Raw genomic sequence first — 23,944 nt, 5'->3', positions numbered from 1 at the left:
AGGGCTTGTTACTGGGGCACTCTTAAATCAAAATTAAGAAGGTCCCAACACTACGTACAATTACATGCAGTATTAACATGGAGTGTGGCAAAATAATTTAGTTTTATTATTTTTTTATTATTTTTTATTTTTTTATTTATTATTATTTATGTTTTATGGGGTATCACTCTCCAGTTTTAATGTATCATAGGGGTCAAAACATGACATATACATGAATTGCGTAATGAGATGATTACCCTGATAACCCTGAACACATAATATAAAACCCTGATGGTTGATTGACAAGTCAATATGTATGTGAAAACAATATTGTAAATAGAATTTGCTGTGTTACGGTTCTATCCCAATTCACCTTCTATACACTCTAACCTACAGCACCTGATATTCCTTGGTGGTCTCCCACTCAAGTATTAATCAGGCCCAACACTTTATAGCTTCCAAGATACGGACGAGATTGGGCATACTCAGTGTGGTATGGCTGTAGGTGTATTACCAATTGTAGTGGTGTGAAATGCCCTGGTATACACAAAGCAATGATGTATGTAGGACTATCTCATAAGGGGAGTCCGCTTTGTTAAAGAAATATACAGAATCCAAAGAATGCAAATACTTTCTTTGGATTCTGTATATTTCTTTAACAAAGCGGACTCCTCTTATGAGATAGTCCTACATACATCATTGCCATACAGGAGATTGATAGCCCCGTAAAACATAAATAATAATAAATAAAAAAAAAAATAAAAAAAAAATTATTTTGCCACACTCCATGTTAATACTGCCAGTAATTATACGTAGTTTTGGGACCTTATTAATTTTCAATGATCAATAATAAAAGCTATATGTTATGTGAATTTTGATTTAAGAGTGCCCCAGTAACAAGCCCTACTTCCTTCTTCGGTTTTATGTTCATAGTGCTGGTGTAAGTCTGCACTTATGATGACTTGCACCAAAGCAAAGCATACTGATAGAGGTGTGCCACTCATACTGTATGGGCGAATATACACGCATGCTCGATTTCAGTCCAGCTCAGTATCAGGGCCTTAGAGGGTGATGTAGAGTTGGTAGTAAAATGGGCGCAAATTACTGAAGGTGGCATTACCCACCAGGATGATGCATTCCGGGGCTTTGTACATATGGGGAATGTGGTAGAACTCTTGAAAATGGTGTTTTCGGGGGTTTTACCGCAGTTTCCCTGTTAATAGATCCCGCCCACAGACCTTTATTTCAAATTTAAATTGATTTTTTACATTGATTAATTTACATATGTTAATGAGCTTCCTGGAGAAACTGTGATTGGTGCAAAAGACAGGGACTGATACCTGCCTCCTAAACGCTATAAAATAAGATCATTATGTAAGACTAAAATATAAAAGTATAGTTGAGCCAGCTTACTGTAATTTATTTGGGCAGGCCTTATTGAAAATCTGTAGAAGGCTTATAATGTGTATATTGTTCTCCAAATGAATTCTCTTATTGATGCCTGACAGGAGACATGCATGATTTCTTTGTTGGTCTAATGGGGAAGAGGAATTTGCAGACAGGTATGTAATTACCAATGCTTTGATAAATCATTTGCACAGCTCTTCAAAGTAAATTGAATTATTAAAAGAAAATGAAACGTAAAAATACAAAACAATTCCCCATCTCGCTGCTGTATTTTAGAAAAATATGATTTTTAACTCAAAAACACATTTGATAAAGGTTTTACTAACAAACCTGAAGTGATATATATATATATATATATATATATATATATTTTTTTTTTAATCCAAAACATTGTATAGCCATCTCCCCTTATAAAATAATCTAAAGCACTACAATACTTGGATATCATATTATTGCAACTTCATTACTTTTTATTTATCATGCATCCTATAATCAGTCTACATTGTGGGCCTGATTCAGCAGGGATCACATGGCTGCGTTCGTACGCACCCGCTAGCTGCTAATGAATGCAATCGCACGGCAACCACAGCACTATACCAAGACGCCCATCACTGTATAAAGCTGCCTACTTCCCATGACATGCATCCGCAAGTCAGCAAATACATTGGTAACATCGTGTGACATCAGAACCATCCGCACGGTTGTGGTTGACCTGACCCTACCCCACAAACTGCTAAAGTTTCTGTCGCCATCTAAACCTCTGCCAGCGTATGCTATCGCAGGGGCTTAATTATGCATGCCCCTGTAGCGGCGTTCAAACGCACAGGCATGCCTGTGTTCCACCGACCAACCTCCCTCTCCACCCCCAAACGGTCACTTCCTGTCACTCACTATGCGATTGGACTGCGTGCTCACTGCGATCGGTTCCCGATCGCAGCAGCCGGTTCACGCACACACACTGCGATGCATGCGCAGAGCACAAATATCGACCGATGTGGACAAATACATTTAGATATATGAGTGTGGGAGATTGCCTGACAATGGACCTGATTCAGAGACGCTCGTAAGCAGCCGCTCGTTTGCTCCGAGCGATGTTCGCACATCTGGGCATGCGTATGGGTCGTAATGTGCATGCTCCAACCAGTCATTGCGGTCAGAAATCATGCGCTCGCAAAATAGCGAGTGCCTGCTAATTTGAGTGACAGAATGAGGCGTTTGTGGGTGGTAACAGGGGAAGGTGCTTGAAAACGGGGAGTGGTGATCCGAACGCAGGCGTGGCAAACGGTCAAAACGGGCGTTTTAAGGGTGTGCATAATTAACAAAGCAGCGTCATCGGCCACGTCACTTGGTTGTTTCTTAGCCTGAACTGTTCGCATGATTGCTGTAGGAAAATTCAACCACAAGCACTGCGAGCAGTTCAGACGCCTTTCGATGTACTCGATTAATCTAATAAATAGCGGAGATGATGTATGATGCGAATAGCCAGGGGGCGTCTTTACAAAATAGCGAGAGCATGTTTTGTTCGCTCGCTCAGACTTAGAGGCGTCAACAGACCGCAAAGAGCGAGCGCAATTCACACTTAGGGCCATATTTATTAACAAACCTTAATTCCAGCAGCATATTTTATTTAGTATCGCAGTGATACAAATTAATATGAAACCGGTATTCATAATTACTTACCTCGCCGATGAGATCCAGCAACGAACCCCTCCTCGGCAGTGTCCTCTGCTCAGCTGTTGGCAGCCTAACGCTGCCAGCAACGGGTTTCTATGTCATGTGCATGTGCGACGGTCAGTCTGCACATGTGCATGGGCGCCGAGAGGGGAGAGGGAGCGGGTACAGTTTACCCAGGCCCGGGCTTGCTAGGGGTCTGGCGTCACCCCTCCCTCCAGCCCAGCAGCTCAGCATACAACTTGTGCTGGGCTGCTGTGTGAGACTGCTCGCGGCTGCTGCAGCAGCCGGAGCAGTCTCCTATGGCTGTGGGGGGAGCGATCACACTGATCGCACCCCCCCCTGCTTAGCACCGGGCTGGGGGGCTTGCAGCGCCCCACTTCCCAGCGCGCAGCGCCGCTACGCGGCGCTGAAAAATTAATGTTTGTTTCATTTTTTTCCAAGGGGGCGTGGCCACGCCTACCGCAATTAGGCCACGCCCCCTCCATTACCCGAGCCCGGCCAGGCTCTCAATGGCCTTGCACATGTGCATGACTGTTTCACCCCGCAGGGACCCGCCAGTGCCTGGAAGGCTTCGCTGAAGCCCATTTCTGGCAATGGGGACCGTATCGCTCTACCTATCTAAAGATGGAGAGAGCAGGGCAGTGACAACCAGCAGTAATCTTAGAGTAGCGCTGTTTGTAGAAACTGAAAGGATGACATAACCCCTTTAGCGAGTGCTAAAGGGGTTATGTATTCATGTTAAATGGGGCCCTTAGTGCAGTACCCAGAAATCCCAATTGCATCTATATGCACACTTAAATTAACTGCACAGAAAGTGTTAATACTATCGTGATCGCTAAATAGATATAAAACAATTCATAGCTCTTAGCAAAGAGAAGAATACTACAGTACCACAAACACAGTAATCACTGCTAGCAAATACATAAGAATATGAACTGTTGCAAATAGCTTGAAAAAGTTTAAAATGTCACATTTTTAAAAGTGTAATTGCATGTATCAGATTATACAAGACTACATTAAAAACAAAGCATAGTATATCTTAATACCCTAAGCACATACAAGGTTACGAAGCAGAAGAAAAACAAATGCATAATAATTCATTAAATTAATCTTTGATTATTCAAATGTAACCAAATTGTATACAGATTAATATAAACTGGTATATGTATATACTTTTCTGCAATCTTCCATCAATCATGTATGCTAACAAGTTTAAATATGTATATGTGTAAGAAACACTCACACCAATCTCATGTTTTATTAATAAACAAACCACAATTGTGAGGAATGTTCATGTCTACAGTCCTAGTAGTTTATTATACTCCACATTGCTGCTGATGTCCCACATTGTTGAGACAGTGGCGGAGATTTATCAAACCTTCTAAAGAGAACAAGCAGAGAAGTTGCCCAAAGCAGCCAATAAGATTATACCTATTATTTTATAGAATGTGCTAGATAAATGACAGCTAGAAGCTGATTGGTTGGTATGGGATATGGACAACTACTCCATGCCCTCTTAAGAAGGTTTTATACATTTTGCCCTCTGTATGATACTACTGTCTGATGATCCAGCATCTAGGTACTCGTGGAATCAAATATGTGGGTAGGGGGGATATCAACAGTACTATGGAGTTAATAATATGGCGGTAATCTTCACTAAATCTGGAAATGTGAGGAACTACGGTATGCTTATCTATGTGTAGGACTCACAACAGATCTATCCAGTGTTACATGCCTCCAATCAGAAAATATCCCTGTAGGAATGGTAAATCTAATATCACACTAACCTTTTGGCATACTAACCACTGAAATGCTGCCTACTTCTAGGGAATCCAGCAATTGAAGAAAAGGAAGCAGAGTCTGATTCCAGGTACTCAACAAAATGCAGAACTAAGTAAGTTGAGTTGGAACGCCATAGACTCTCTTTTGTTTGCACCTAGATTTGTATGACTTCATGCATGTTGTGTACACCTGTCGTCAGCACATTCAGAACTATAGAATGGTGCAAACATAAACTTGCCTGGTGTAGTCGCATCAGATGCAATCACGCCAAGCTGGGCTTTCATTGACATGGTCACTTCTGATGCAACCGTGTCAGAAAAGCCTGCCGGCGGCTGTTGGATCTAAGCCCACCCGGCTGGTTACATATTTAAACTTCTTCAGTATTATTTTATTAACAAATATTTGTTAAAAAAAATAAACTGAATCATGTTATTTACCTAGTATTTAAGTTGACTAGTTTGTGTATATTTTTTGAAAAAATATTAGGGGTATATTTACTAAGCAGTGTTAGGAGAAGTGAAAAGTGAAGAGTGAAAAGTGATAAGGTGCCAGCCAATTAGCTCCTAACTGCCATCTCACAGGCTGTGTTTGAAAAATGACAGTTGGGAGCTGATTGGCTGGCACCTTATCACTTTTCACTCTTCACTTTTCACTTCTCCTAACACTGCTTAGTAAATAGACCCCCTTAGTCACTTAAGTAATTAAAGCCAATATTAACTGTTAGTTGGATGACAATTATGATTTCATAAACTAAGTAAGCTCATTGTCTGTCATGTAAAACTTCTATGTACATATATAGTTAGAATCAATGTAAGCTCAGAAGGTTGATATTGAACATGTTGATATCCATAATGGCACAATGTCGACATACCAGTGTCTACATTGTGATTGTCAATAGACACAACGTTGACACCCGATTTTTGCCAATTTTAAGGTCAGGGTTAGAACGCAGTTAGGGTTAGTTAAAACTCCTCTGAGAAACCACATGGTCGACATACCAAATGTCAACATGCACAATGTCGATATTCTTGAAATGTCAATATCCTGAACGTCGATATTCAGACCATATTGACATTCTGATGTCTACATGCTGAATGTCAACAATTTGAACGTTTCAAACCAGACTTTTTGGAATCTTCAGGAGTAAATTACTAACACAAAAGGGGGCATTAAATTGCTGTATCGCAGCAGCTCCTGTCTAAAGTAAGGGGAGATATTCATTTGTTGTAGGGCGCCCATCACTTAATGCCCAAAATGCAGGGGTTTAGCGGCGTAAAGTGGCTTCTTCCATCTAAAGTGCCAGTTAAGGCACCCAAAAGCAAGGCGAGATGTGGTAAAGGCATCCAAAAGCCCTACTTTGGGCAGATTTCTGCTCGCACCTCAGGAGGCTGTGAGCAGAGTTCCGCAGTAAGTAATGAGTGCCTAAAATAATTGATTTGCTCCCGTCACTTTAGATGGGAGCTGCAGCCACAATAAAACTATTAAATTCCCTCCCAAAAAGTGGACTAACGCCATTACTTTGTATTTTCATACAATAATATGACATCAAATGGAGGACAAACATGCTTTTTCTCAAGATATACAGTAGAGCAGACCTGGTCAAATCGAGGAACTTCTAATAAACTGCACTAAAGCCACAATAATGTCCTGTGTTAGGTATTAGGAGGAGTAAAAAAAAAAAAAATTAAGGTGGTCCTTCAAACGTTATACAGGCTGTATGTTAAATCTACAGTACCACCTAGATAAATGTGTAACTAACATGCCCCATTCTCCTAGACATGGTCCTGGTGACAGCTACATGCAGTCTTGTTCCCAGGGCACTGATGGGTCTAAATCAATAAAACTCATCATGTTTAAATGGTGGCAGAGGAAGTAGTGATAATGTCCAGTATCTTGATTGCGGCTTGCAATTTGTCTTCTCACTCACACACCCCTCCCAGTTCTTGGCTGATACTGTGAGAGAAATACGGGGGGTGGGACACGTTTGGAAAATATGTCCAAGATGGTAGGGCAGTGTTAAGGCGACATTCTTAAGATTAATTTGACTATGGTCAGACCACCTTCTTTCTTTATTTTTCACTAGTCTGTGTACGCCATATTAGAAGTGGATAGGAATACAGTATATATAAGATCATCACAATAATCATGGAACTATTACATAACATGTGTGATGACCTTGTTCACCTATGCGATTGATGACATACTGTAGCTGTCTTGGACAGGGTCAGTGTCATCATGATGTGAGGAGGAGTATGGCAGCAAGCAGGAAGCCACAGATTGGGATTTAAATACTAATATGAGTAGGATTTCCCATAAGTATATAGTGTTGATGTGAATAATATAGAATTTATGAGCCATTCAGTCTAGGAGCCAGGAAGATCCTTTAATGAGCCAAGGAAGGGGTACATCCATATAAATCAGTAGAAATAACCCTTAATAGGTATGAGCCACAGTTGATTATTAAACACATTGGTGTTGATTCTGAGTTGGGAGCAAAGCCAAAAAAATCAAGCAACTTTGCACCTGGCCAAATACATTTATTTTTTAATGCAGGGTTAATACTGGCTGCTTTTGCATGTAGCCCACATATATCCAACAGCTTTATTTTTATACTGACATCAGGGCCGGTGTAATGCTGCATACACACAGTACGACTTGTACCACCAACGACTTGAAAGATATCTTTCAGTGAAGTCATCCTGCCACATCTCTGAACACGCAAAGTTGACAATATCGTGCAAGTTGGCTTGCATGTATGGACGGTCATAGATATCGTTATCGTTCATGCGGGAGCACATCGTTGGTCGTTCACTGCATAAAAATGAACTATAGAATGATATATCAGTGAACAAGATCGTTATCGCTCATAGATATCATACCGTGTGTATGCACATTAAGGTGTCTCTGCTCCCTAGGCAAAACTTCAGCCTACTGAAACGCCTCCACCCTCCCCCACCACCACCAAGACCCACTTTCCAGCCCCTCAAGTGAAAGTGAGGAGGAGGTATCTTAGAAGTTCCACAGCCATCATTAGAGGTTTAATACATCTCTTGTAAGGGGGAGATGTATCAAACCTTCCAGACAGGTTTATTGCCCATAGCAACCAATAAACTGTAATTTTACAGACTGTACTAGATAAATGATAGGTAGCAGACATTTACATTAGAGATGTGCGCAGACCTCTGTGTTTTGGATTTGGTTCTAAATCATCATCATCATGTTTTGGTTTTGGCAAAACTACCATCAAGTGTTTTGGGTCCAGTTTTGCTTTTGGATCTGGATTTCTTTAAAAATTTATAAAAACAGCTACTGTAAGATCATGTAACTTGGACCTGTTTTTATTCCTATAGTATTAGTAACATCAACAGCATTCATTTAAAGTCAATTCTGACACCTCACAGCACCTGAAATCACGAGGAAGGGGCTTAAATGTAATCCAGAACATGCAAGAGTCGGTTTTTAGATCTGAGTTCCAAACTTTGTGAGAAGACTCGAGTCGGGACTCAGGGCCTGATTCAGACCCGCTCGCGAGTGCACAGCGCTCGCTAGCGGGTCGATGGTCCCCCACTGCGCATGCGCATGCCGGAGCTGGCTCCGGTGTGCGCATGCGTGAGACCCGGCCAGCGACAGGCTCTCTGTCGCTATGGGTCTCGCACCAAAACGGGGCGGCTGTCGATTGTGATTGACAGCTCGCCCCGTTTTGGAGGTGGGTAGGAGGGGTGGTTGGCCAAACTGAGGCGTCCCTGAAGGAACGCCTGCCGTTTAGGGGCGGCCTCAGTAGTGCGCTTCTGGCTCTATTAGAGCCAGAAGCTCACTGGGGCCTGCAATGGACGAGACCCTACCACAAGGGTCTCGTCGCAAGCCCGATGGTCGCGACCATCGCGACCATCACCTGGCCGCTCGCAAAAGCTGTGGGTGGTTTAGCTGTGGGTGGCTTTCTCTGAAAGAGCGTCCGGCTCTGAATCAGGCCCTCAGTTCTACTTGGAACTCAAAGTGATCTGAGATGGGACTCGGTTCAACTCAGAACCTCAAAGTTGTGTTGTGTTCGGTTTTCAGCCAATTCGAACCGCTCATCCCTAATTTAAATTTAAGTTTGGACTGTCTCCACTCACATCTAAATCACTGCAAATTTTAAATCTGTCCCACCTGCAGTGCAACAGCCCAAGGTGCATCTGTTGCATCAGGTCCATTGGTTCTCTGGTTCCTGGGCTTTGTTCAAAACTGATCTAGGTAAAACAGTGCAATGGGAAATATGATGTAATAATCTCATCTAATAGCTGTAGAAGGCATGCATTCAGCAGACATATGTATTAATATTATTATTGTTTTTGTTTTTTTTAAAATCTACAGGTTCAGACGTTCAGTTTAAAATGTACAGTACAGGTGGTCTTCTGAACGTAAACATTATCGGTCCAATGCAAAACACGCTGGATTTCTTATTTTGTACCACAGATGAAAAGCCCCCACATCTGTCGCAATATATTTTCACCCTCCTTTGTTTCTGGTTGTGTCTCCATCATGCTGATTCAGTACATCATCATATATCAGACAAAGGTGTCTATCTCTAGATGCCTTCTAACATCATATTTACCATACACTGACATGTTTGTCCATTCTCTGTTGTCACTTTGTGTCATGAGGTTTGACTCCTTTATGATCTCTGTAAATAGCATTTGAATATTGACAGATCCTTTTTGGTGAACAATGAGACAAACATGTAGCAGTACCTGTGTACTTTCATTTGCTGGCTTGTCTGCCATATTGACAGAAATACAACCATGGATGAAGATCGGTGGCTTGCAGGAGATACGGAAGAAGAAAGGCTTGGAGTTTGCTGTGAGACATACAAGGCGACCCCTCTCTCTCGTGCTCTACGTAAAACTTCTATTATGTCCCCACTCATAATGCCGTGCCTATCACATTACCAGCCATGCTTAAAAATAAACTGTAGCTTAAGATTAAAACAATCACATTCAATAATAATAATATTTTTACATATGATATCCTGTGTTTTGAGTCTTTTTCTGCTAGCATAATGTACCATTTGTAATACACAGTAATAGTAAGAGCATAAAAGCACAATTAAAGTGGATGAACTGTTTTGTGGTATACATTTGCTCATCAGTAAGAAATCCATGGGTGTCCCTAAAGCCACAGAATGGTATCATTTTTATTTGTATTTATAGTTATTAAGGTTCTTTTTTTATTATAACTATTTATGAAATTGTAATTACAACTGTGGGCTACATGTGGCAAATTGGAAACTCACTGACATTCCATGATTGATAAGCCAAACTCATATGCATTTGTGTACTCTGAAGCTGGGTAAACACAGAGCCTGATTCAGAGCCGGACGTTATATATATGTTCACAAATGTGTGCTTAGTACCAGGCTGGGTATAAGTGTATCTGGGTGTAAGCACACCTGACGCACACCTGGTACATGTGCTACTGGTGCAGAGCTAGATGCACTGTGAAGCTTCCGACTCAACACATGGGAGTTACTGGGCTATTTTTACGAGTGCCTTTTTTAGAGCTTGTTTTGTGCATATGTGTCCAACTCCGCATCAGTCTTCCCGTATGTCACCACTGTGCCCCAATGCTCCCAAAAGCTCCATTCCACAATATACACCGACACATATAGCACTGTCCATAAAAAAACCCCAATGATATAATTTGCACTCCATGCCACAAGCTCAGCTATGTCTTATTTCAGGACAAGATGTTGTACCCTGTGGCACGGAGTGGAGAGGGGAGCAGGTACAAATTACCCGGGTCTGTGCTTGTTGGAAGAGCCTGGCGGGGGCACGGGTCTGACGCCAACCCCCCTCCCTCTTGTCAGCAGCCCAGCACACTGTGTGCTGGGCTGCAGTGGGAGATTGCTCACTTCTGCAGGGAAGCAGCAGCAGCAGTCTTCTCTGCCTGTGGAGGTGAGTGATCACACTGATCGTTCCCCCCCCCCCGTGTTTGCACCGGGCTGAGGAGTTCACAGCGCCCTCTTCCCCAGCGCTGCAGCAAAAGGCTTCCCCCCATGAGGGGGCGTGCAATATATATAAAAAAGATCAATTCAAATAGTCACCATGTGATAGCAGCACCTAAAATATTTAGTCAGTTCATATATTCATCATATCTGATGTGAATAGTATCAGTCAGGATATTAATTAAATGTAAAATTGGAGTTGTGCATATGTAATTCTTTTTTGTATGTTTGCAACAATAGTCTCCACAGGTAGCACCTCCCATTATATATATATATATATATATATATATATATATATATATATATATATAGTCCAGATATGTAGGAATGGCACTCACCAAAAAAAATTGTCAGCTTGTTGGGGTGCATAACTCAGGACACCTAACGGAATCCATCCATAGGCAGCCACATACAAATGTAAAGGAGGAGAGACCACTCACCAATCTTCATACAGTGGGTAGACAACTTTAATAATTCATAGTATCACCTCAGACAATATGTACAGTCGACGTTTCAGGCCCCTCAGTGCCCTTTGTCAAGACCAGAATGTCACATCCCGTATCATCCAAGCAACAAGTCGATATATATATATATTTTCAGGGTGTGCAATCCCTTTCCACATATTCTATTTAGTGTCTCCTATGCACACCTGAAGATATGAGATGCCTTCAATCTAGGCTAGCACCCCTTCCCACCTTTCTCTTATTGGTTTTAAGCAGGGATCTGGTATTTTGACTGCACTTTAACAAGAGGAACAATCTAGGTAGATCCTAAAAAATTTTATACTGTAGTGCAGCTATGGGTTGATTTTTGGGGCGTGGGTCCCCTGGATTGCTTTGGTTGGGCTGCTTCAGGGCATCACATTATATACACATTTTTCCTTGCACTTTTAGCCCTTCTATTGTTAGTTTAATATATATGTATTATTTTCACATCTTTATTTATCACTATATGCAGCAGCAGCTGCTCTTATCTGTCCTACACCTTTTTACACTTCACCTTTTCTTATTGGAGTGATGCCCTGGGGTGGCTCAGCTGGGCTGGTTTGGGAGTGTCCTGTGCTCTGGATTTCAACCCCAGTATGTTAGGGACCTACCCTCAGAGATTACTTGGGCGCATTGGGTAGGCCCATAACCATGGGCATGATTATGCCAAAACCTCTTTTATTATTTGCAAAATTCTATTGGAAAATGTATTATTATATATAATGAGTAATGTTGGAGTTGTGCATCTGTAATTCTTTTTTGGAATATTGGTCTCCAAGTTAGATAACATTTGCCAGCAATTAATAGTCCTCCTAACAAGAAAGCTTATTCAGTATACCGGACCGTGCTTCCAAAGTGTAAAATGTCCGAGCGGGTATTACCCGAAGCCCACGCTAGAACCAAAAGTTGTGATTACTTCCAGCTGGATAGGATCTTAGCAACGTGGCAGCAGGCTGTCACTTTTTAAGCCGATCCTCTCCTCTGTACACAAGCGGTATGTGAAAGCTGTAGAAGCCCGGCGGCTTCCACAGCACAGTAGCGGTTGTATGTTCAAAGAGTTTGTTGGCAAAATATTGTAGCAAGTATCAAAGATATAATTGCCGGATTTAGTTTTGTCAGGACAACAAGTGAGATGGACGCAGTGGACGTTGGGAATGGGCAGCTACGCATACCATCTACCACTGTGGACTTTTTTTTTTTTTAAGCTGAATCTTGTAGCTGCGGCAAAAACATTTAAGCCATCATCCACTTGCTGAAAAGCAAAGTTGCCTGGGACCTGAACTTCAAATGTTGGCAAACACTCTAAGGGGCCTATTCATCATCGATAAATGGCCCGGTAACCATGCGGAAACGCTAGCATATTTTAGTTACCGGGCTATTAATCATCAGGTGTTCTAAATGGGCCACCTGATATTCATCAAACTCTTCAGATTGAGCTTGTTCTCGGATACCCACTTTCGGGGATGTGAAGAGGGATCCGAGCCCTCCGCTGATATAGGTAAGGTGAGTTTGGCGCTCCTCTACAGATAAAATGCAGCTCTTTTCATGTCAAAAGATCTACCACAGAGATCACAAAGCAGATAAACAATATTTGGGTATGATGTGTATAGTAGCACTAATATCTATGTCATCTAACCTTGAGTGGCAAAAAAAACATGTATACTTAGCTTAAAGTAAATGATTGGGTTTCTTTACTTTTGTTCAGTAGAAATCCTCAATGGTGATGGATTATCACAATGGTACATAAAAACAAATAAAAACGTGTAACACAAATAATGCAGTGAATCTCTAGATTCACATAAATGTATAGCTAGACATAAGTATGACGGAGCGTAACCCCACTCACTATTCAGGGAGGGGAGAGACTCATGAAATGGTTTCTTTGGGCAGAGGTTTCCTACTATAGGATAGCCCTCTCCTGCCTAGGATAGTTTATTCTATATCCAGAAATTAGAAGCGGAGTTATCGTACCTCGCTTACAATAATGAACGGTAGTACGAAGCAAGTGAAGGTATCTATAGAGCAGTGATAGTGTGTACAGATACTCCCAGCGTCAATCATGTGTTGAATCATATAGAGGTTTCTTTTAAACTTCGAATGACTGGGCTCTGGACAACAGGAAGTTGCCTGTACAACATTGTTACTTCCAGTGTTAACTTGCTATTGCAGTATTCCAGGTTCCAAGCTCCGTTCCTTCTAGTGACTTGTTCCTATTGTTTTCCATGGTGTGCGTACTCAGAACGGCTTCTGAGTACAATTTATTACGAGTCATCTTCTGTGCTAGCTCCGCGGCTGAATCCTTAGCGTGTTTACTGAGTTCGTCATTCAAGTACCATCTTGTGATACCATTCTCCTGTGCTGCATCTGAGGCCACAGTGTGTGTACTTAGTACATCATTCAAGTACCATCTCGTGATACCATTCTCCTGTGCTGCGTCTGAGGCCACAGTGTGTGTACTGAGTTCATCATTCAAGTACCATCTTGTGATACCATTCTCCTGTGTCAGTGCTGCGTCTAAAAGTCACAGTGTGTGTACTTAGTACATCAGTACCTGCTCATTATACCATCTCCTGTACCAGCATTGCTACTGAAACCAGTTCTCTGTACGTCACTTCAATACAATCCTCCAATATCTTTCTCCTGTGCTTGCCCTGAGGTAGTGTTCTTCCATTTTTTCCCACTTGTGCCGGATACTTGACCAAAGGACTGCGACCTGCCTACCGCTTGCAGCTTAAGCCCAAATCCCACTTAGAGGGGTCACTGGTGAACACTCCCAGAAGGTTAGACTCCGTGCCTTTGGTCAGGTCTTGCCAGCATCCGGTACTGGTGGATGAGGAAGACACTCCAGGCCCCTCGCCTCCTATTCCCTCCTCAACCTGGGCCTTCTAATCTCATGGTGAAGAATCATCTTAGCCAGAGCGTGACACATCGATCCTGGCTGCAGGATGCTGTTACAGGCACTCTACAAGCTAGAAGCAAGGCCTGTGTGGCACTAACAGTGATACCCACAAAGCCATGCACTCTATACGCTGGCACCACTCACAAACTATTAGTTATGGCCTTGGCCCCACCAGAATCAGGACAGATAGCAGAACTGTCCCGATTTCTCCTACCTATCCCTTGCAGCTAAAATTATATGCTGCTGGTCTGGAACCTGGAATGTTGGGGAACTTTTTGGAAAAGAAGATAGGTAAATGAAGTATGGAAGCTAGCAATGAGCGAACCTTCTAGGCCTCATCTCCCCAAACAAATTCTGACGTTAAATATGTAGAACCCAAGTTTAATATGCCTCAACACTTACACCAGCACTGACACTAAATAAATAGCATTTACACTAAATACTGTATGCCCATTTCACTCAAATAGCCCAAGATTGAAAAATGAGTATTTGTACGTATTTAATAAACATCCCGCCTTCCTAAACTCAGACATTCAGTTATTAGTCCCCAAATACCCCAGCATTATGAAGTCCCGTCACCCTACCATAAATGAATAGTTATTACCATTACCCTTCCTATTTAATTAAATAACCAGTCTGAAACTGAAGTCAATTATTTTGTGTATCTAAAAAAAAATGTTGTGCACTTTAAGGGTTATACATTATACTCACTATTTTTCTTTTGTTTTGTATACCACTTAGGGCCGTATTCAATTAGGCTGTGAAAACCCGCTCTCGGTGAAACTTTTTCACTGATGATGTCATTTTCGTATTTCTCAGTTATGCCCGTATTCCATTGTAGCATCTTTTCACCGGTGCGAAAACACAATGCAATGTAATAGTTGAAAAAGTTTCACCTATGATTACCCGGTGGAAAAAAGTGCAGAATTGCGGTTTTGGGGTGCAGAGGTGCGGAAACCACTCTGCACCCTTTGTACTCCCCCATTGACGCTAACGCCGTAAAAAAAAACTTTAAAAAATGCAAAGGACACCCCAAAAAAGCACTTGGGTCGAAATACTTCAAAGTGGGGGTACAAATTCAAAAACTAGCGAAATAGCCTTTGGATGGGTCTGCAAGTATGGGGAGGTGTTTTGTTGATTGCAGGTGTTTGCTGAAGGTGTGTTTTTTTGCGCTTTTTAATGCTTGACTTTAGCGATTTTTAGATATGCTTGCATCCATTTTCATGTACCCCAAATTTGAAGGGACTACTTAATTTTCCAAAAAAACTGTGGTAAATACTATTCTTCACCACTTGCTCAAAGACGCTAAATGGCACCTATTGAGACCATTTAATGACCCAAAATACCTTTAGCAGGGTTATTCGGGGGTACCTGTAGTGAACCCCCATATCAGAGCATCTTTTGGGGGATGCCAGGCTGATTTCCCCAAAAAATGAAAGGATTTTTTGCTGTTTTCATTTTCGCCGTGTCCGGTTTTCGCTGATTTGGACTTGACCGCGGGGACGAGTGCGATAAGTTTTTGACCTGAAAACCTCCGATGACGGCGAAAAGTAAGTCAACTGAAGTCAGTCTAATTGAATGTGCCACTTAGTATACTTTTCAACTTTATTTAGAAAATAAGTTCATCCAGAGAAAATGATGTCTGGTTCACAGGCTAAAATCAGAATTCCTCTCAGTCATGTGGAGCACAAGCCATGAAAACACGATTTATTATATAACATAAGAAAGACAATGAACCAATTTAGCTCACAGTCTTCAGCAGCATACACAATTGAGGTAGCTCCATTCTTCACTCTTCTGAACTAATGGATTGAACTGCTTAGCAATTTCCACAAACTAGCATTGACTAAAAGCACACTGAGCGAGACAATTATCTGCACCGTTCCAAACTCCTACACTGTGTATTACGTTGACTTCTGTGCGCACTCTCAGTGTAGAGAATTGATCTACTTAGCATAAAATGAAGTTGATTCAATCCTTAGAAATAATATTATCATACTTCAGACAGTTTTATATTCACCCACTTTATTGTATACTACAGTACGTCTGATTATGTTGTATTATGTTCAAGCATATTCATCTAGAATTAAGTATTTGTATTGTCATTTATTATCTAAATTTAAATTAGGGGCACCCAGTCATTTACTGTAGTAGGTAAATTCTTGGTCATTTATCGCATATACTTGTCATGACTTTCAGTAATATGACGAAGGTTAATAGTTCCAATTACAGTTGCACAATTGATTAAGCAATCTGGCTCTCAAATATATCACCTGGAATGTCTATGATTTGATTTGTTAAAAGATATGTAATACCCATTTCACACACAGTACATAAACCCGGGTTTTTGCACATGAACATGCATTGACCCGGGTTTTTGCTATGTGTGGATACAAATGGCCCGGGTCGAAGTCCCAGGTCCACGACCATGGTATGTACCAGGATCAAGGACTGAGACCCGGGAAATTCATGGATTGATAAGCCTGTGTATTTCCCGGGTCGACGGTCTGAAACAGGTATAAAAGAGTTTTAACCAACCTGTCACTAGCCTTTTATTGTAATATATAGATTCTTTGGGCAACTATAGACAGCCATTTGTACTAGTTTTGCTAATCTGGGTACATCTGTAGATTGAAGTAAAAAGAGACATAAAAAAAAAAGTTTTCATAGAGAGATAACAGTAGTTACCATTTAAACTAGGAAACATGTAAGCTCTCAGGTCTCAGCATATATCAGCCACAGGAACCCAGCGATTAATGGTTCCTTATGCTTGCACACTGCAGGCACTGTAAATGCCACTGACACACTACTGTACATGTGCTCTATTAACCAGTGTTTTTAAAGAATTCAGGCTACATAAAGCAATATATGTACTAGAATGCTTATGCCACTTATATTAACATCATCGATATGATTATTTCTGAGACCTAATGAAATAAACATTTAAATACTTCAAATTGTTTTATGTGTAATAATCAGTTTGTATTGTTTTAAATGCTATTTTTATGTTTTGATCCAAGGTGAATTTGTTTCTGATTTTTACAAGCTGTGATTGGTTTCAGCTTCAAATCTGTGTTTCATGACAAATAGTTATATGTTATGTAAACATTCTTGTTCCTAAGAAAGCAATGGTACAACTGCAAAGATTGTGGAATTGCTGTGGGAGACTACTAGGGGTATGACTACTAGGGGTATGTTTACTAAAGTGCGGATTTTTAGAACTGGAGACACTGGCATAACTACCTTAGGTGCAGGGGTTGTGGCTACAATGATGCCCGGACCCCTATGGTGACAGGCCAGCCATGGTCGCATCCTCCAGCAATGTTCTGTGCATCACATCTGCCTTCCTGGTCGGCTCCGCCTCCAGCTCTCCTCATTGACTGATACTGGAAGGAGGCGTGGCCGACTGGGAGAGGAGGTGTGCCTGCTCTACACAGCACACACTGAAGGAGGACGTGACCACCAGAGGTAAGTCGTGGAGAGGGAAGGGGGAGTGCAGAGAGGGGAGGCGGGAACCTAGGGGGGCCCATGAAAATTTTGCTATAGGGCACCCCTAGCTCTAGTTACACCCCTGACTGGAGATGTTGCCCATAGCAACCAAACAGATTCTACTTAACATTTATCTAGCACCTTCTAGAAGCTAGAATCTGATTGGATGCTTTGGGCAACAACTCCACTTCTTAAAACAAGCACTTTTGTAAAAATACCCCCTAGATTCATCTAGATTCCACAGTCAGCACTGACACAAGGGTTGATTACTGACTGTAGGATACAGTAGCTGGTCACACAGCACACCAAATTAAGTACAAATGTGTCTATTTCTCCATCCAGCACATATATATGGGTGCAATGCAACTTCCTGGTAGAGATGAGCGGGTTCGGATTCCAGAGATCCGAACCCACCAGAATTTAGCAGATCCGAGTCGGATCCAAGCAGGCTCAGAGTTTCCCACCTGACTAGGATCTCGAAACCAAGGCAAAACCATAGAGTCGGAAATCTCGCGATTCGCAAGCTTTCGTCTCTATGATCAATGTAGTATATAAGGGACCACGCGATGGACGCCATTTCACTCCGGCTGTGGAGACTGAACAGGGAGGGTGGGTAGTGTAGGGCTGGGAGAGGTGCTGGTGCTGTCTGCTGTGTCCTGGGCTGCTGACTGCTGATCTAAAGTCCACACAGATAAAGAAAGAGTTGTCTTTTTAGATGCACAGTTAGTATTAAAATGTAACTTTTATTGGTATTTTAAAATATTATGCATATTTTACTTTACAGTGTGTGAAATATTAAAAGAAAGAAGAATGTGAACAAAGAATTAGAGATGGTGTATTAAAATAATTAATATGACCAATACACGTCTGTATATTTATTTTCCATGAAAAATTATATATATATATAATAGTGGTTTATATTGTTATTTTTATATATATATATATATGTCAATCATTAATTAAATCCACTTATTTCTTCCCATCAAAGTTGTTATTTATTCTGGCAGGCAGATTGTATCAGTGTGTAATCGAAAATACATAAGACAGTAAACCTTAGATTTCCAGTTATACTGGATACATTTGTAATTCTTGTGCTTTTGACACAAAGAGGCAGATCTAACACAAACTATGTTGCAAATAGGACTGTATTCCAGGGAGTCAGACAACTCTCCTCTTTTCCATCACTATGTGTACTACATTGGTTATTCAATCACATCCACTCATATGTCCCGTTTATAAGTGCACAGAATCCATATACTAGTTCTATAAAATCAATACCTCAAGTATATCAAATATATTTAGATTATTGGTTTATTATTCTCTATGTATTGGGCTTATCGTTATTATTATTCTGACGCAAAAAGACTACTAATAGTGGCAGATACAGCAATTCTATATGAAGTCCATATTATTCAATCATATTAAACTGAAGGATATGGCTTTTAATTAGCCAATATACATTCTATACTGCCTCTTCAGTGTTGTAATCATAATCAGCTTTTGTTAGTCTGGACAGTGATACTATTAGTTCATTATTAATTTAGTGCTGCAATTGTGTTAACCATATGTTAGCTGATACATAATATAAAGCTTATGAACTATCTCTCCTATTATATTTCCCACTGTTCTATAGTCAGAATTGTATAGACAGATTCTTACAGACCAATCGTTATATGACCAGTGGGAACTTATAATGATATATCATCCATATTCACATAAAGTATAATGTTAAATCCTGGTATGTGGACTATAGAAGTCATACAGTTCTCATTCCTGCTGTTTATTATGTCATGCAAAGCTACGCTAACACTAAACACTGACACTCTCTTTTAGATTTATCACTCCCATACTGTCGTAAATAGATAATGCTGATGGGTTCTCAGAGGTCAGTTGTTAAGTGGTTGTGAGAAATAAATGTCTCATACATTGAGTTATACCATGCTGCTATTATGCCATGCGGAGCGTGATATAACACAGTGTATGGGACACTCACTCCTCACAACCACCTAACAATTGACCTCTGAGAATCCATCAGCACTATTTATTTATGATAATATTAGGGATAAGCGGGTTCGGATTTCTGAAATCCGAACGCCCCCGAGCCCCCCCGATCCGAGTCAAGCTCGACTTTTCCCACCTGACTCGGATCTGAAATCAAGGCTTCGGCGCCATTTCTCACTCCGGCTGTGGACAGTGAAGAGGGAGGGTGGGAGCTAGGGCTGGCTGGGCTGTGTTGTGCTGCTGTTGTCCATAAGGGCTGTGACCTCTCAGTCCATAGGGGCTGACTGGGCTGTGTTGTGCTGCTGTTGTCCATAGGGGCTGGCTGGGCTGTGTTGTGCTGCTGTCATAGGGGCTGGCTGGGCTGTGCTGTGCAGTCAGTTGCAGTCATAGGGGCTGTGTCCACTCCAAAGTCTATAGGGGCTGGCTGGACTGTGTTGTGCAGTGTCCCATAAAGGCTGTAGTCCTAGAGGGGTGCTGCAGTGTTGTCCAGGAGGTGATCTGTGCATCAGGGGTGCTCCCCCAAAGTGCACTCCAAAAAAACATTTTTCTTTTGTGTTTGTGAATTGTGTGTGCAGTAGATGCACGTGCATCAACAAAGTAACGCCAAGCGTGCAACTCTGTCATAAGTAAAGGGCCGGCTGGCTTGACCATTAAAGGGTGCTGTGATCCCCAAAGTGCCCTCCAAAAAAAATATATTTTTTTGTGTTTGTGAATTGTGTGCACAGTAGCCGCACGTGCATCAACAAAGTAGCGTCAAGCGTGCGACTGTGTCATAAGTAAAGGGCCGGCTGGCTTGATCGTTAAAGGTGCTGTAACCCCCAAAGTGCACTACAAACAAAATAAAATATTATTTTCTGTGTTTGTGAATTGTATGCACTGTGGCCGCACATGCATCAACAAAGTAGCACCAAGCATGTGCCTGTGTCATATTTAAAGGGCTGGCTGGCTCATCTGTTAAAGGGTGCTGTAACCCCCAAAGTGCACTCCAAAAAAAAATAAAAATATATTTTTTTTGTGTTTGCGAATTGTGTGCACAGTAGCCACACGTGCATCAACAAAGTAGCGTCAAGTGTGCGCCTGTGTCATAAGAAAAGTGCTGGCTGGCTTGACCGTTAAAGGGTGCTGTAACTCCCAAAGTGCACTCCAAACAAAATAAAATATTATTTTCTGTGTTTGTGAATTGTGTGCACTGTGGCTGCATGTTCATCAACAAAGTAGCAGCACCAAGCGTGCGCCTGTGTCCCATAAGTCTGTTAAAGGGTGGTGTAACCCCCAAAGTGCACTCCACAAAAAATAAACAATTCTTTTTTTTCTGTGTTTGTGTGCGAAATGTATGCGCAGTAGCCGCACGTGTATCAACACAGCAGCAGCACCAAGCGTGCGCCTGTGTCAAAAGTCAAGGGCCGGTTTGGACATCTGGTCCGGACTGAAGGACGTGCCAACAATGTCAATTTCTGACATGTCTACTGTCACTGCATATGATACTGTCACCACTGACAGAATGGTGGAGGAATTATTTTCTGTGTTTGTGAATTGTGTGCACTGTGGCTGCATGTGCATCAACAAAGGAGCTGCGCCAAGTGTGCACCTGTGTCATAAGTAAAGGGCCAGATGGCTTGTCCATTAAAGGGTGCTGTAACCCCCAAAGTGCACTCCAAAAAAATAAAATAATCTTCTTTATTTCTGTCTTTGTGAATTGTGTGGGTTGTAGCCGCACCTGTATCCTCAAAGCAGCAGCGACAAGCGTGCGTCTGTCTATTAAAGGGTGGTGTAACCCCCAAAGTGCGCTCCAACCAAAATAAAATAATCTTCTTTTTTTCTGTTTGTGTGTGAAATGTATGCGCAGTAGCCTACACCTGCATCCTCAAAGCAGCAGTGACAAGCGTGCTTCTGTCTTTTAAAGGGTGGTGTAACCCCCAAAGTGCGCTCCACAAAAAAAATAATCTTTTTTATTCTGTCTTTGTGAATTGTGTGGGCTGTAGCCGCACCTGCATCCTCAAAGCAGCAGTGACAAATGTGCATCTGTCTGTTAAAGGGTGGTGTAACCCTCAAAGTGCGCTCCACAAAAATAAAAAATTCTTCTTTTTTTTCTGTCTTTGTGAATTGTATGGGCTGTAGCCACACCTGCATCCTCAAAGCAGCAGCGACAAGCGTGCGTCTGTCTGCTAAAGGGTGGTGTAACCCCCAAATTGCACTCCACAAAAAAGAAACAATTCTTTTTTTCTGTGTTAGTGTGCGAAATGTATGCACAGTAGCCGCACGTGCATCAACACGGCAGCAGCGCCAAGCGTGCGCCTGTGTCATAAGTCAAGGGCTGGTTTGGACATCTGGTCCGGACTGAAGGACGTGCCGTCAATTTCTGACATGTCTATTGTCACTACATATGATACTGTCACCATTGACAGAATGGTGGAGGATTACATCGGTGACAGCATCCAAGTAGGGATGTCAGACAGTCCGTACCTGTACTGGCAGGAAAAGAGGCAATTTGGAGGTCCCTGTACAAACTGGCTCTATTTTACCTGAGTTGCCCCCCCTCCAGTGTGTACTCCGAAAAAGTGTTTAGTGCAGCCGGGAACCTTGTCAGCGAAAGGCGTAGGAGGTTGCTTCCACAAAATGTGGAGAAGATGATGTTCATAAAAATGAATTATCAACTCTTCCAGGGAGACCAGCCTCCAGAACGTACAGAGGGACCTGTGGTGGTGGATTCCAGCGGGGACGAATTAATACTCTGTGAGGATGAGGATGTACACAACACTGAAGAGGGTCAGGAATCGGTGGATGAGGAGGATGAGGACGACATCTTGCCTCCATAGAGCCAGTTTGTGCAGGGACAGATTAATTGCCAGCTTGTTTTGTGGGGGCTCAAACGAACCAATCATTTCAGCCACAGTCTTGTGGCAGACCCTGGTGCTGAAATTATTGGTTTGTTAAAGTGTGCATGTTCTGTTTATAAAACATAAGGGTGGGTGGGAGGGCCCAAGGACAATTCCATCTTGCACCTCTTTTTTTTCTTTGCATTATGTACTGTTTGGGGCCTAGTTTTTCAAACTGCCATCCTGTTTGCCACTGCAGTGTCACTCCTAGATGGGCCACGTGTTTGTGCTGCCCACTCATGTCGTTTAGCATAGTCATCCAGCTACCTGTTGGTATTTGTAGCATGATTGACTCCTCTCCTATCCGTGATTCCTTAGAAGGATCCTTGATGACTACGCCTGTTGCTGCTGCTGTTGCTGTCAGTGGATCTTCATCCCAGAAGGGGACTAGGAGGAAGACTACTTCTAGAGTATCCTCCAAAAAATAATTAACTGTCAAACAATTGTTTGCAAGGGCAAACAAGTATGACAGCAATCACCCATTTGCACAGCAGATTACTGACACCATAACAGCTATGCTGGTATTAGATGTGCATCCAGTATCCGCCATTACTGCAGTGGGTTTTCAACAGTTAATTAAGGTCTTGTTTCCTCACTACCAGATCCCTTTTAGATTCCACTTCGCTAGAACAGCAATTCCAAGACTGTACAAGGACATTAAAAAAAACCTTATTAATGTCCTCAGAAATGTCGTTGTACCCACTGTCCACTTGACCACTGATATGTGTACAAGTGGGACAGGGCAAACTAAGGATTACATGACTGTGACAGCCCACTGGGTAGGTGCATTGCCTACAATAGCAACAGCAGCAGCAACATCTACCAAAAGACAGCTGTCAAAGTCGAATAATTGCATATGATCGCAATACAAATGTTATCTGATGATTTGGTCGTCCGCTCACATGATTTATATCGGTGCAGTCCACGACGCACCTTAGCATGCGCACGCATCCTTGAGTGCGCACCCACCCACACATACGCACAACGCAAACTAGCGAAACTACACAATATTCTCACACTTACATATTCAATTTGTTCTAAAAAGGTTATATGTAGTGTCTTTTGACTAGTTTAAACCAGTTCTTCAGCGGGAAGACCACACAAAGCAACATCTGAGGAACTGAAACATACCCCCAGTGATGCTGTATGAACTGTCCAATGACCTGCATCATACCAGAATGTCCAGGAGCAAGACCCAATGGAAACCTGTTAACTAGTTTCTTTGTTCTGTAAGGTATATAGCCTGCTTACTGGTTATAGTATACAGCCATTCTTCTTGGATGACCACAGGCTTCTGGAGAGATGACTGTTTAGTAGGACCAGAGTGCACGTGTATGTATCTGCTTGTATATGTTGTATTTAATTGTCTTTT

General features: G+C 42.0%; 1 protein-coding gene and 1 pseudogene across 4 annotated transcripts in view; one reads left to right on the top strand and one right to left on the bottom strand.

The window, feature by feature from the left end:
* Positions 1-9,924, top strand: part of TAC3 (tachykinin precursor 3) — an 82,769-nt gene extending 72,845 nt beyond the window's left edge. For all 4 annotated transcript variants that reach the window (XM_088473188.1, XM_088473189.1, XM_088473191.1 and 1 more), the window contains 3 exons: positions 1,488-1,541; positions 4,888-4,954; positions 9,193-9,924. In XM_088473188.1, coding sequence (XP_088329314.1) covers positions 1,488-1,541; positions 4,888-4,954; positions 9,193-9,211 — 140 coding nt within the window. In that variant the 3' untranslated portion in view covers positions 9,212-9,924. The remainder of the gene's footprint in view (positions 1-1,487; positions 1,542-4,887; positions 4,955-9,192) is intronic.
* Positions 367-486, bottom strand: LOC148523567 (5S ribosomal RNA; annotated as a pseudogene).
* Positions 9,925-23,944: the final 14,020 nt, after the last annotated feature.

Source organism: Taudactylus pleione, unplaced genomic scaffold (assembly GCF_031769625.1).
Source record: "Taudactylus pleione unplaced genomic scaffold, aTauple2 ptg000130l, whole genome shotgun sequence".
NCBI classification, from domain to species: domain Eukaryota; kingdom Metazoa; phylum Chordata; class Amphibia; order Anura; family Myobatrachidae; genus Taudactylus; species Taudactylus pleione.
The sequence above is the reverse complement of the archived record's forward strand: the minus strand, read 5'-3'. Positions and strand labels throughout refer to the sequence as shown.